The sequence below is a fragment of the Molossus molossus genome, unplaced genomic scaffold (genome assembly GCF_014108415.1).
Source record: "Molossus molossus isolate mMolMol1 unplaced genomic scaffold, mMolMol1.p scaffold_m16_p_14, whole genome shotgun sequence".
Lineage (NCBI taxonomy): Eukaryota > Metazoa > Chordata > Mammalia > Chiroptera > Molossidae > Molossus > Molossus molossus.
The window spans coordinates 32,125,527-32,139,821 of record NW_023425349.1 but is presented as its reverse complement, the minus strand read 5'-3'; the positions used below and the strand labels follow the sequence as shown (position 1 = coordinate 32,139,821).

The 14,295-nt window shown below is 55.4% G+C and overlaps 1 protein-coding gene across 1 annotated transcript in view; it reads right to left on the bottom strand.

The window, feature by feature from the left end:
• Positions 1-14,295, bottom strand: part of SHB (SH2 domain containing adaptor protein B) — a 125,436-nt gene continuing 111,141 nt past the window's right edge. Inside the window, exon 6 of the mRNA XM_036261229.1 lies at positions 1-401. Coding sequence (XP_036117122.1) covers positions 218-401 — 184 coding nt within the window. The 3' untranslated portion in view covers positions 1-217. The remainder of the gene's footprint in view (positions 402-14,295) is intronic.

The window sequence follows — 14,295 nt, the reverse complement described above, 5'->3', positions numbered from 1 at the left end:
GGTGGGGGCTGGGGTGGCTTGTTGGCCATCCCTCTGTCTATCCAGGTCTTTTCCAGCCCCCGTGGTGGCAACAGCATTCTAGAGACATGCAGTGGTGTGCTAGTACCATACACACGACACGAACTGGACACGGCTGGCAACAGCGGCCGGGCCGTCGGCGGGGGCTGCAGCTCCTCCCGGTCTGGGCCCTGTCACAGAGCAGGTGAGGCTGGTCCTCTCACAGGGTCCGCACAGCCACAGGGTAGAGAAGGGACAGGTGCTCAGCCCCTTTGATGGGCAGCTTTCTGGTGGTGTAGTAGTGGATGACTTCTGGGACACTGTCGAACGGGGGGCTGTTCTGCCCCAGAATGTATTTCTCTTTGGTTTTGGCCAGTTTCATGTGCATAAAGCCCTGGTTGCTCCTGTGAACAAAACACAGAGGTTACGAGGATCTGCAGAATGGCCAAGGCCAATGCAGCCACGCCGCTCAGGGTGAGGGGACAGGTGTGGGAGGGCTGAGGACTGTGAAAACAATTTCTCAGAGAGCCACTCAATTTTGCTGTGAACAAGGACAGGTCATGTATTTATAGTCATTATCCGGGAGAACTATCCCTCTGGCTAAATTCCTGCTAAGGTGCAAGGGTTCCTTCTGCCTGGGACAGAAGAGACCCCAGCCATGAAGCACCTCTTCAAGCCAGGGCCAAAGCCCTGGCCCAGCCAAAATGCAGCCGCACCTAGTAGCTCCCCGAGTCCCAGCACCGAACCAGGGGCCAGCAGCAAACAACACTGCAGGAGTCTTGCCCAAGCCTCGCCCCTCTTCTGTTACTCGTGCAATCACGTATCTAAGCCCTGCCTGGAAGGTGCAAGGTGTGAGTCCCCATGCCCCACAGGTGGGCAGGGCAGGAGTCATCACCACCAGCTGACAGATGAGGACACGGTGTGGCAGGAACGACAGGTAAGCCAATGCTTGCCCTTCAATACAGTAGGAACTGTCACTGGGAAAGGACTGCCCAGCTGGGACTCCAGTCCCCCGCTTCCCTGCAGCCATGGCCATGTGATTAATTTTAGCCGATGGAATAAAGGGGGGATGTATGTTCTTTCTCAGTGCTGTCCCTGGCAGGCACTCTCCCCTCTTCCCTCCCTCTCTCAGCAAACCCTGCCTCCTTCTCTAAGGCCCAGCCCAAGTGTTTCCTCTGCCAGGAAGTCTTCCAGGCTCCCACAGGCAGAGAGAGCTCCTTCCTTCCTCTGACTGCACCGAGGATCAGCACATGATGGAGGATCATGCCTCCAATCAGCATTTGCCTTCTAATATTTTAATTCCTTACCCATACTCCCCATTCCCCACAGAGCAAGGTCTGTGTCCACCAGGCCCAGCATCTGCTGAAAGGGGAGTGGGTGGGTTCCTTGGAGATCATGACCCTTGCAGCCCACCAGCTGTACCAGCATGCCAGGTGGGGTGCAGCTCATAGGCAGCAAAGGCCACGCTGCTTCCGCCTGGCTGGAGGGGACCTCTTACACCTCCCCCCCCCGCCCCAGGGCTCCTGCACGTCGGATCTCTCACCATCAGCTCTCTCACACCTCCGTCAACCTGCGTTTGCCCAGGCTGCCCTTTTCCTGCCCACTCAGTTCCAAGCCAGGCCCTATGATTTTCTCCCACATCTGTGGATGCTGTGGTTTCCAAGCCCAGTCCACAATACCGAGTGTGTCAATTAGTGAGAAGCTGGGGCTCCCACCTCCCGCTGCCTTCTCCAAGTATCTTCCCTGGAAACTGACAACTTGTGACCAGGCTCCCAGGGGCCTGGCTTCCGAGAGACCAAAGCCCACCTCTGGTGAGGCTGAGCACTCTCTCTGGACATAGTTTCTTTCTAAGCTCGGGCTCTCATAGCTCTGGCTGCACTCATGGGGGCACTGGAGGGCTTGCACACCTCTCCCAGCCAGCACTGGAGGGCTTGCACACCTCTCCCAGTCAGCACTGGAGGGTTTGCACACCTCTCCCAGCCAGCACTGGAGGGCTTGCACACCTCTCCCAGTCAGCACTGGAGGGCTTGCATACTCATGGGGGCACTGGAGGGCTTGCACACCTCTCCCAGTCAGCACTGGAGGGCTTGCACACCTCTCCCAGTCAGCACTGGAGGGCTTGCACACCTCTCCCAGTCAGCACTGGAGGGCTTGCACACCCCTCCCAGCCAGCACTGGAGGGCTTGCACACCTCTCCCAGCCAGCACTGGAGGGCTTGCACACCTCTCCCAGTCAGCACTGGAAGGCTTGCATACTCATGGGGGCACTGGAGGGCTTGCACACCTCTCCCAGTCAGCACTGGAGGGCTTGCACACCCCTCCCAGTCAGCACTGGAGGGCTTGCACACCTCTCCCAGCCAGCACTGGAGGGCTTGCACACTCATGGGGGCACTGGAGGGCTTGCACACCTCTCCCAGCCAGCACTGGAGGGCTTGCACACCCCTCCCAGTCAGCACTGGAGGGCTTGCACACCTCTCCCAGCCAGCACTGGAGGGCTTGCACACTCATGGGGGCACTGGAGGGCTTGCACACCTCTCCCAGTTAGGACTGAGCTCCCTCGCTGAAGAGCGCCTGTCCTATTAACATGTCCATTTGGACCATTTTCAGATGGGCAGAGCAAATGCTTAATGAAGTGCAGGCACTGAGCAATACATCTGCTCATAATAATGTATTTAGAGATGTCACCCTCGGCTTAAAGGAAATCGTTTGCAGAGCAATTATGTTTCAAGAGAGAATAATTCCTGTAAAGCACTGAAATTTAAATCAAGATTTTTTAAGGCTGACAATGTTCTAATTACAGAGCCTGTGGCAAGTTCTGCTCCTCAGTGAAGGGTCATTTCATTGGAGAATTGCCGCGACACATCTGAGAAGCAGGAGGCGCACTTGTGGAAGCTGTTAGAAATGAAAGGGTGTGTGCATGAAGTGAAAAATGCACACCCCGTCGGACCGGAGACTCGGCCACCCGCCGCACCGGAGAGAGAGCGGATCTCTGCTGGCTGCGAAGGGCCGGACTTGCTGGAATGAAGCTAAGAAAACTGGGAATAGCTAAGAAAGCTTTGCGCTTTCAGAGGCCACTTGGGGTGGGTGCGGGGAGAGCAGGGGCTGGATCTGCAGGGGAGTTCAGGCTCAGGCAAGGAGGGGTGTGACCTTGTGAGTTGAGTGGAGTCATGTTTTGGGGTACCAGACCATGATTCTCACAGATGTGCGGCTGGGGTGCAAAGCACAGGCTGTGTAGGACAGGATCTGAGCAGCTGGCCGTGAGCAGTCTGATGCCAGGGCTCTGCTGGTACCCCAGGTATGAAGATGCAGGGAGAGCACATTTACGTTCTAAGGAGATTAAGGAAAGTAGCTCATATGGGCTAACAGGACAGTTTCCCACAGTTGTTAGGACATCCAGCAAGGGCCATGGGCCAGGACAGTGGCCACAGCGAACAGAGCCAGAGGTAGGAGCAGAAGCTCCTCTGTTCCAGGCCACAGGCTCGAAATGACCGCCAGGTACCAGAAATGCTGCACTGATGTCCCCACTTCAACAGACATGGCGCTTGGGGTGGGGCAGCCGTGTTCTCCCTGAACTCCCTCCTGAGTCTCCAGGTCTACTGTTCATTCCTGACGCCTGTATTTAGATACATTCTAGTTCTAACCGAGCTGGCTGGACCAAGGAGGCAGGCCAGTCATGAAGTTCAGAGACCAAAGCAGAGAACTCAGGCCCTGTGACCCCCAGTGTGACCCAGGCCTGACTAATCCCTGGCAGAGGTAGAAAGGCCGAAAGCTGGCCCTCACAATGGAAACCCCTGCAGTGGCCCTTCTCCTGGGCTCAGGCCCTGCACCCGGCGGTCCTCTGGACCATGGACGGTGTAGGCTCTGTCCCCTGAGGGCACTTCTGGGCCTAAGGTCCTGGATTCCGTGTGTGGGCACAGTCTCTGCCTACTCCGTGAGGGCCCTCGCAGGAGGGGCCCGGAGGCAGCCTCACAGCCCCTCCACTGCTGCCCTGGGCCCCGCCCTGCTCTCGCTGGACACCTGCCCAGATGGCCTTCAGGGCTGACCTTTCCTGGGCACCTCCTGTGAGCCGGGCCACGTGCCGAGCGCGGAGGCTCAGTGGGGAGGTGGCTGACCCAAGGCCACACAGTGACCAGCGGCGGCGCTGCGCTTCCCTCTCTGCAGGCCTTTTCCAACCAGGGAGGGTGCAGCCAGAGGCAGCAGGAACTGACCAAGTGACTGCTCGACCCACAGCCTCGGCCCCCAAGGTCCCTGCTGCAGGGCTGACGGCGGGTCAGAGACAGAGAGGCCATCGCAGGGGTGGGGGACGGCTGTCCTGATGAGTGGAGCCCCAGCCACAGGCAGGGTGGTGGACCCCAGGGCAGGCTTCCTTGATGAGACAATCTGTCAAGTCCTGACTCACACGAAGGTCAGGTGAAACCTTGTAAAACACACCCAAGAGAGGTGCTGTGCTACACATCCCGATCCGTCACAAGGAAGCCACGGGATGCCGCCCAACAGCAGCTCAATTTTTAAAAACAGCTGCCAGGGATGGCTTTAACGACACCCAACTCTGTACAGAAGACATCAAACATAAAGAGGAAAAAATGAAAACGTTGGGGAGGACGGAGGGTGCATTCAGATAACCAGCACGCACAGGGCTGCTGGGCTGCTCCGGACGACACTGCCGGAGCTGGAGTGGCCTGGGGACCGTGTCCTCTCACCCTCCTGGGCACTTGGGTGGACAGTGAGTTCAGAGAGAGCAACACTCTGGCCCAATGCACACAGCAAGGTGGGCCTCAGCACAGAGGACCCAGGACCGCCCCACCTTCCACATCGCTTCTGGAAAGGCATCAGTCCCTGGAGAGTGCAGACAGGCTGCCACCACCTGCCAAGTTCCTGCGTCAGCCCTGTCTCCTTTGATAGGACATCTTGCGAGAGCACAGCCACAATTAGGGATGTCTCCGGTGGGTGACCTGTCTAATGAGTCCTGTGAGGCGTGCGAGGCTGGGGGTGCCAGGGCTGTCAAGGCCTTCAGATCGCTCATTATCATCACAAAAAGCAGCTCCTCATCACCGGGATCATCAAACATGCCTGGTGTGCGGCCTAATAACAGGCCCCACCTCGTCTCATAATCACGGGCTTTAATAAAACATCACTCAGCCCGCAGCTGCCGGCCTGAGCAGGGTGCGGGGCCTCACCCCTCGCTTTTAGACCTAATTGCTTGATGCATATTTCATGAAGAGTCGCGGGTAACAGTTATGTTAAATCGCTTCTTTTCATGATGAAATGACTTAAAAATACTTGCATATAATATTTATGTGGGAGAAGGCGAGGAAACTGCCCTCTGGGACTAGCGTGTAGGAGCCAGTGGCAGGGATCCACCCAGAGGGGTCCGTCTGGTTCACCTCTGTTGAAAGGTGGTTGGGGAGCTGCTCTCTTCGGGGAGACGCCCCGGCACACTGTCCCTCGGCTCCCCACGGCCACTGCAGGATGAACGACACCACACTGTTGGCGACCAGGCACCACCTGGGCTGTTGCTGGTTATCTCACCGAAGCCTGCAGCCGTGTTGCGGGGTTGGTGTAACACTCACGGTTTACAGACGGGGACACTGAGGCCGGGGGAGGTTGTGTGCCGCCCCACGGCACGGTGGGGCCAGGACTTCACTATGCCTGTCTGACCCGGAAGCCTGTGTTCTCTTCTAAGCCCGGGATAAGCATCCAGGGCCCCGAAGCTGCCACAGCACCTCGTCTTCCCTGCTCAGCCACCCAACTGGCGGAACCCAGGTGTCCCGGTGGCCCTTCGGATTCTGTCTTGAGACATGGCTTTCCCGCAGCTCCCGAGGTCAAGAACCCTGTCTGTTTGTTGTGATATTTCTCAGCAGGTGCCTGGCACACAGTCTGTTTGGCCAGCCAGCCAGCCAGCCAGCCAGCAGCTATCTAGTGAGGTTTACACTGAGGCAGGGAAATGAGGACCTCTGGACTGTAAGCTCCCAAGGGCAGGCTGGTGACCGCTCCACCCTGTCCCCTCCTGTGGCCCAGCCAGGGTAGAAGCTGCCTCCTCCAAGGCCAGACACAGCGGCTGCTTTGTCTGGTCAGCACTGGTCCCAAGACAAACCAGCGAGGTTCTGTAGAGCAAGTTTAGTGAGGGACAGAGCCATGGGGAGCACCCACAAGGTCGGTCACACCCGCAGGGGTACAATGGCAGGTGCCCCTTAAGTCAGAGAGGTCTTGCCTGAAGGAGGCCACAGGGGAGAATGGGTCAAACCTTTCTCTTACCTTGGGATTCTAAAAGAAATCATTCCCTGGGCTACTGAGCTGGTCAGTGGCCCCTGCCCAGGCCTAAATAAACAAAACATGAATGTCAGACTAGTTCCCTCCAAAGCCCAGCAGATCTCTGAATGGATGCATGTTTTGGTCTAAATGGACCTCCTCTTGTGGAGTCCTTTTAATTAAACATGAATCTTACACTGTTCAGATTCCTGGGGCCAGATCCATGAGAGCAGAGATGGAAAGAGACTGTACCTTTGAAACACATTCAACAACTGGTTGCAGGATAACCGTCGGGGGGGGGGGGGTGTCACAGGTCTCCTGACCTCCATGAACACAGCAGCAGCAACCGGGGCTCAGTCTCAGGGCCCTGGGAATACCACCCTGTGCTCAGCATGGACAGGGCACGAGACCAGCAATGGGCCCTCTGTCCCCGTAGGCGTGCACTCAAGTTGTAGTGAATATGGATGTAAACTCAATCAAAAGAGGCCTGGCTCTAACGATGGTCTGCTGTGACCTGGGCAAGCGAGCTCCTGGAGGGAGGTAGTCTGGAGGGTGACCATGGCAAGATACCTCTGCCTCTGTGGCCAGGAGGGTGCAGAGTAGGTGGTTCCTGCCATAACCCCACCCTGCGGTGGGCCATGCTGCCTCTGCAAGGAGATGGCTCTGGGATGTGGACAGCCGACCACCCTCCCAACTTCTCTCTGAGCTCCAGGGAGATGGGCTATTTCCATGGGTCTATAGAGAAGCTCTCCTTGCCGCACCTGTGAGCAAGGTGCAGCCACTCTAGAAACAGTCTGTGCGCATGCAGAGGACAGCCCTGGGCCTGCTGCAAGCCAGCATGTGCACATGCTGTGAACTTCCAGCACAGGGCATGGGAGCTTGAAACCCAAAGGTGTACCACGATCGCTACTGCCACCCTTGGTCCATGCTGGACCAACCTGCGGCTTCGCAGAGAAGCAGGCAGGGCTGGCATTACCTGCAAGGTGCCAGCTGCAGAGACCAAGGACTGAAGGGACAGACAACTTGTTCAGGTCACAGTGAGGGTCACATCAGGGCCAGGGGACATGCATGGGAGTAGTCCTAGCTGTGTGAGGGGGTTCTCTCCTGACTGGGCAGTGCGTGGAGTCAGGGCACGGAGGCCTTGTCCAGCCGAGAGGTCCGAGGAGTCCAGGGAGCTGGGAGAAGGGGCTTACGAGGTCACACAGCAAATATATGCACACCCCCTCTCCCTTCTGAAACAGCTTTGTCATAGTGACAAGCCAAAAACACATAGGATAGCTTATTCCAGACGAAGGTTCAAATGTAAACGCCGCTGAGCCAAACGACTTGATTTACAACCAAATAATTAGATTTCAATAAATGCATCGGCAGCAATTAGCCTTCCTGAGACACCCGGGCATTTCTCAAGCTCCAGGCTGGAGGCCGGGGGAAGGGCCTTCAGTAAATCATGACAAGAAGCCGTCTCCCGGCAGAGGAGCAAGCCGACGCTTCTCCGGCAACATGGGGATGCATCAGGCTCGCTGGGCGCCACACGCAGCGGCAGGTAGGTCAGAACAAAACCATTTGGGACAATTTTCTCAGGAGAAGACCTAACAAGTGTTAGGCAGGAGGATTTTGATGATCAAGGTTGACAGTGTAGAGAGTGAGCCTCCCATTACTGGAGGTGTGTAAGCAGGAGGTAATGATACTTGAAAACTGTAAGGGGAGGAGTGAGGCGGGGTGGGGGGCTATGTGAGAAATGTCAGAGCTCTAGAAGGGGAAAGAGGGTCTGAAGTGCCCCCCCCCTTACCGCTAATTGAGGACTTTTCTAGGAATGTGAAGGCCCTTGTGTTTGGAATAGGTGGGGTTGGTGGTGGCTGGACTGAAGTCAGGCACCTGGGGTTCAAACTATGATCCCACTGATGGCACTGGCTGGGCAAGTCTCCGCTCCCTGGGCCCTCAGTGTCCCCTCCTGGGAAAGGGGAAGGGGTCCCCTCCCGTGCTGAAGTTCTGAAGCCAATGAGGGACATCCCAAGAGTGTGGGGCCACCCAAGTACCAGCCAGGAGGCAAAGCAGGGCAGGATGGCGAGTCCTTACGCAGGGAGAAAGGTGGGACAGCACAGGGCACAGTGGACCCCAGCTTTGGGGAAGGCACAATGACAAAGCACTCAGGCCCAGGCGGTCCTTCCACAGGACAGGCCCCTCCCAGCCCATCCTCTCCTGGGGATACTGGACAATGTCTGGAAACATGGGTGCTGCTGCATTTAGGTGGAAGCCGGGGATGCTGCTAAACAGCCTGCTGCGCGTAGGACAGCGCCCAGAGCAGAGGGACCCTGCCCCGGCTTCAGTAGTGCCGAGGACAAAGCCCTCACCAGCTGCCAGCGCCTCAGCTCCACCTGTGAAAAGGGCGTGACAGGGGCCAGCCTCACGGTCACGGTGAGAGTGAGAGTGAGACCCTCCCTGTGAAGGATGCGCGGACCCTTGACAAAGGCTGGGTTATGTGGCTCCTTATTTAAGGGCTTAAGCACAGAACTTGCCAAACAGCTTGGCTGTGAAGTGTTCCAGGCTGTTCCCAATAACCCCCGTCCCCTGCCCCCCAACCAACAGATGCTGGGGGAGGAACATGCCACACCTGTTGGGCAAAGCAGCTGTGGGGCACAATGGCTTTTACAGGTAAAGGGGAGCTGGAAACCCGGAGTCAACCGGTGAGGCTGGGAGTGGGGCAAGGAGGCACTCCTGGGCGAGGGAGCGGTCGGCTCCAGACACGAGGGCACAGGACCCACCACGTGCGAACAATGTCTGGAAACATGGGTGCTGCTGCATTTCGTGGAAGCTGGGGATGCTGCTAAACAGGGCCGGGTCCGAGTGGCTACCCTGCCACTGGTGAGGCGTGCCTGTTTCCTTGTCTGTGTAACTGAACGTTCGCCCTCCGCCCATAAGGGCTGTGCTGAGGTCTGGGATGGATAGTGCATGAGCAAGTCTGCCAGGTGCTGAGGCTCAGGGCTCTGACAGGGCTGCACCCTGCCCCACCCGGCCGCCGCTCTGTAGGAGCCTGCGTACAAGTTGCTGCCCATCTGGTGTGTCGTGCTGCCCAGGCTGAGCACTGAGCGAATCTGCCCGTCTGTCTGGTATGTGGTTCACAGCCGTGTTGCAGCCCAGAAGCCATGGATGGCCAGGCAGCCTCCTGGCTGCAGGACCACCTCCTCCAGCTGGGCAGCCCTCCTGGCTAGGGCGGGAGGCCCAGGGTCTGGCCCCAGCTCTGTTGCCGGGGACAACGGGCAGGGTGTTTACTTCCTGCGACCAATTTCCCCTAGCATCAAGTAATACTGCGGACACTCTTGAGAGCACATTGTTACACGAGGGGTCCACATGAAAACAGAATAGAAATGAGAAGGAAAGAGGCTTTTTTGCTTAAAATATACTGGACAGACGCCAGTGGCGTTTATTAAGGGCTGGCTGTGTGTATTGCTCTGTAGTCAACATTTCTGAGGGAGACAAGACACTGAGCAGAGGCTTCTGAGACCATCTGGTTCCCTGTCCTCATTTTACAGGTGACGATGAGGCCCAGGGGGTGGAGATTTGTTCCCATTTCCAGCGACGCAGGGGCCAGAACGCCCCACCCCCACCACTGTGCCATCAGCTGGAGAGGACTCTCCACACCACCAGTACCCTTTGCAGGCTCCCAATTGGCAGGGAGGAGGTGGAGGGTGGGGATGGAGGTGGGCGTGCAGGAAGGGGGACGGAAGCAGCAATCCCCCCAATTACCATCCTTCGCCTTAAAGCACAGTTGTACCCTTAGTACCCTCCCCTTCCTGCCAGCGCCTTCCTGGGCGGGGGCTTCCCCTGCTAACTGACCCAGGGATTCATCCGCACAGCAAGGAAGAGGACTCACCCAAAAAGCACCAGATCCAACTTACAATTTTACTTATAATAAATAAATAAGTAAGTAAATAAGGGAAATCCAGAGGGGCCTTTACAAACTGCAAGTTACAACAGCTCTCCCTGCTCGGCCACCCTGCACCTGTCTGGGGATCCTGTTCTCCCTGGCATTTCAAAGGCTACAGTTGACTGTAAACCACTCAGACACCCTGACTAAGGGGCTTTTGCAAACCACATGAATGACAGTGGTTCTCAGTGGAAAAACTCCTAACAGTCCGTGGGGACTGGGCCTCAGTTTCTTCATCTGTGAAATGGGGAGCAGTTTATGATGTTCCCTAAAGTCCACTGAAAAAGCAAGTGAAAAGAGCTCTGAACTGGACATTGGGGACCGGGTCCCAGTCCTGGCTCCTGCCCTCTCAGGCCTCAGTGTCCTCGTCCATACAAGGAAGGGACAGGCGTAGATGACCATCAATGTCCCACAAGCCTCAAACCTTTGAAGCTTGGCACATGGAGATGCTCACACCCCATGATGAGGAAGGAATCACTGACTATTCAGATGTTAAATAGAAGGACTCACCTTTATTACAGACACCCCAGAGCCCCAGGGCTGGAAGGCAACTCAGAAAGTGTCTTCAAACGTGCTCCAGAGACTCACACGAGTCCCTGGGACTTGTCAAGCCTGCAGCCTCTAGGTCTATTTGGAACCAGAATCTGCTTTTAGCATGTTCTCCAAGAGATTCTGATGGACATTCAAACTTGAGCACCACCATTCTAATTCTATCTGATGATGGAAACTCCTTTGTACAATTCACAACATTTAGCATCCAGCTTTCATTGCTTACTCCCAGTGTCGGGGAGCTCACTCTCCACCTGTTCAACCCCGGATGGCTGTGCCCATAGGAAAGTCCTTCCACGTTCTGAGAGGAAAGGCGACTTATGCAATGAGCGAGGGTCATCTGGGTTCTGGAGATCACATTCTCTTGTGTTGGGCGTTCATTCTGGCAGCTTCTTGACAACCTCCATCCATGACAGGGTGGAGAATTTACTCAAAATTAAATCTCTGGCTCTTTGCTCCCTCTTGAAATTGATTTCTGCCTTGATACACAACAAAGCTTTCATTTTATTATTTGGCTAGGGTTTGACCATACTAATTATCTTTTTTTCCCCAGCATGGCTGCAAGTAATTGAGTTCCAAAAAGTTACTATTGGAACAGATTGCTTTTTAAAAGCATAGCTCTCCACAAAAGTGCGACAGTCAACCCTACATTCTTCATGGAAGAATTTTCTTTGGTTAAGATCGGAACAATTCAGGACAGAAAAAGTATTTTTCTAACCTGAAAACCTGAACTCAAAATGGGAGTATGCTAATATTTGGAGACTGTGAACTGGAAATGTGGGTGTGCCCAGAGAATGCCATCTCACGCATTTGCCGCCTCGGTGGTGTTCCCATCATTTACGTCAGAATTCAGATACTGCCCTGAGTTTTTAATCTATAGCAGTGGCATAATTCTACCTGCCTCAGAGGACAACACACTGCAGAAGCCTGATCAGATCACTTTCTAACTCCAGGACCGGGGACTGCAAAGAGCCCACCTGGCACCATGCAAATGTGTTTCTCTTTGGGAGGCCAGGGTGGGGTACACACCTTTAGTGTCAGGTGGAGATCATGGGCACACAGCCTGTTCTTTGGCAAGCTGGGGGTTAGGAGGAAATTGTGGAAAGGAAGAACTGGGACAGCAGAGTGTAAGGCCCCCTGTCTCTCTGAGCCCCTTGCCTTGAGGACAGAGTGGGGATGCTGTGGGGGGCTGGAGACAGCTGACTGGGACTTCAAAGTTTACAAGGCACGTCTCTGTCCACAATATTATTGGTTACCTGGGCCAATGGGGCACTTGTGTGGAGTGGACAACTGAAAACTCAAGTTGGGACCATAGAGAGAGGGAACACTGCAGAGACCTCTCCTCTAATCCCAAACCTAACCATCCTACCTTGCTGTTACTTCCCCCTAAATCATTATCCTCTAAGGCCCCATTCAAATGCCACCTCCTCCAGGAAGCCTTCCAAGATGCCCCTCATCAGACTGACTTGCTTCTTCCCTCGCGTATTCTCTGCCACTCCCCCCTCTATCACAGCGCTCACCCACCTGCATTTGCCCTTACTCAGAATTTGAGAGTCTGATGTGCCTTCATCTCCTCCCTTGGTTGAGAGCCTTATGCACGACAGGAATGTAGCAGGGACAGCCACACTGCTGACTTGTTTGCCAGCCCTGCCCTGAAAGTCTGGGTAAGAATGTGGCAGGCTGGTCCCCAAGCGGCCTGGAGCTGTGAGAAGCATGTGGGTTTTCAAAAGGAAAATAGAGGGGAACAAAGGTTCTAATTAAAACATTTCTAATAAGCTGGTTTTGCCAAAGCCAATGGTTTCTGCTATTCCTGTCGGGCAAAGTAATCTATAAAAAAAGAAAAGAAAAAAAAAGCATTCAAAGTGGCAGAAAGCACCAGGGCTGGAAGGAGGGGGGTGGTCCGCAGTGGGCAGTTCGAGGCACTGAGAACCAGAAGTGAAGTGGTCTCTGCCCCAGCTGAGCTGGAGAGGGTCACGTGGGTGCATCACACACACACACACACACACACACACACACACACACAGAGCAAAACATTTTTATAGCTTTAGCCTCTGAACTGTGGGAATAAAGACAAGAGCTATAAAATCTGACATCCAATTTTCTAAATCTGCCTCAAACATCAAGGATGTTTATGGATAAAAAGGGAGGAGAACATACAGTGCTCTGGGGCTCAGAAGGGCAATAACCCCAGGATAGGAGTCAACACGCGTGGGCTCCACCAGCAACTCACCGGGAGCTTGGGCAGGTCCTTCTCCCTTCCGGTGCCTGCTTATTCATCTGAAAGCCCGGGTCTTGACCCTGCTGACTCAAGATGCTTCTTCTGGCTGTAAGTGACCCTGCACGCTGGGATTTTGCTGGATGAAGCTGTTGCCTGGAGCCCTGTCAAACGCTCTAGGTGGGGGCTGATCCTATTTCCTCTGGGGGCCTCTGAGTTATTTACCTAGTTCTAACTAAGCAAGATAAGACCACAGATGCTTTCCTGGGTAAGCACCAAGACTCTGCAAATAACCCCGCTGCATTCCTAGAGCCTCTCCGAGTTCACAGAGAACTTTCACTTCCACTGGGTCCCTGAGCCTTGGGGCCGAGAGGCTTTGGGACAGGAAGCTACTCGCTAGGTGACCCTCCAGAGTGGAAGCAGTGGGTCCCAGGCTCTGGTTCCTCCCGCCCCCGCATCCTTCTCCACATGGCTGCCCCTTCACTACGGCAGATATAAGGTCTGTATCTGTCACCCTGGCCTGTCCCTGCAGCACCCCATATGCCCTCCCCGAGTCGCCAACCAAGCCATTCCCAGATGGCTTTTGCAAAAATATTATTAAATAAGTCATATTAATAAGATGTTAGAAATGTGATTGGAAAGAAATGCTTTTCTCATCTGGAGAGACCACCCAGTGCCTCGGAAAGGAAGCTGTCCCGGGGCACGCGAGGTTTCCTGGCGACGGACGGGCAGTTGGAATGCCTCCTGGCGGGCGAGCCACACAGGCAGATTTATGTGGGCTGATACGAGATAATTAAAAACCAGCTGGAAATGTAATCGGGGTAGCTCAGACACTGGAGGGGACCAGGGAGCTCTCGGGGGAGCAAAAGTCAACACTGAATGCCTGGCTGGGGGGTGCGGGGAGACCCTAGTCCACCGACAGGCACCCTTGGCACTGCCAGACTGCTCCCCTCCAGAGCACCCGGAGTGCGGCACCTCTGCCTCTGGGTTCGGGGTAGTGGCAGAAAGAGGGCAGCTGAGTCAGGGAGGACGTGTGTTTCACGGTCTTTTCAGAACCGACCTTTCCAGGTCCGTGTTTAGCTGGCACCACCACCCCTCACCCGGCCATTCAGAAATCAGGATGGGATCCTCGACTCCTTGCTTCCTCACCCTCATCTGTTCTACCTCGACATGTGCTCCTTTCCACTCCCGTGGCCCTGGTCCTCCCAGAACTGGGGCACCCTCCTCTGCAGCTGGTCCTCCACTCCTGCCCCAGCTCCTAGACACACCCACGGTCAGATGGGGCTTCTGGAAACCTCTCTGGCCAGCTGTAGAGGCCACCACTGTACCTTCTGAGCTACTCCAGCCTCTCTCCCTGCCAC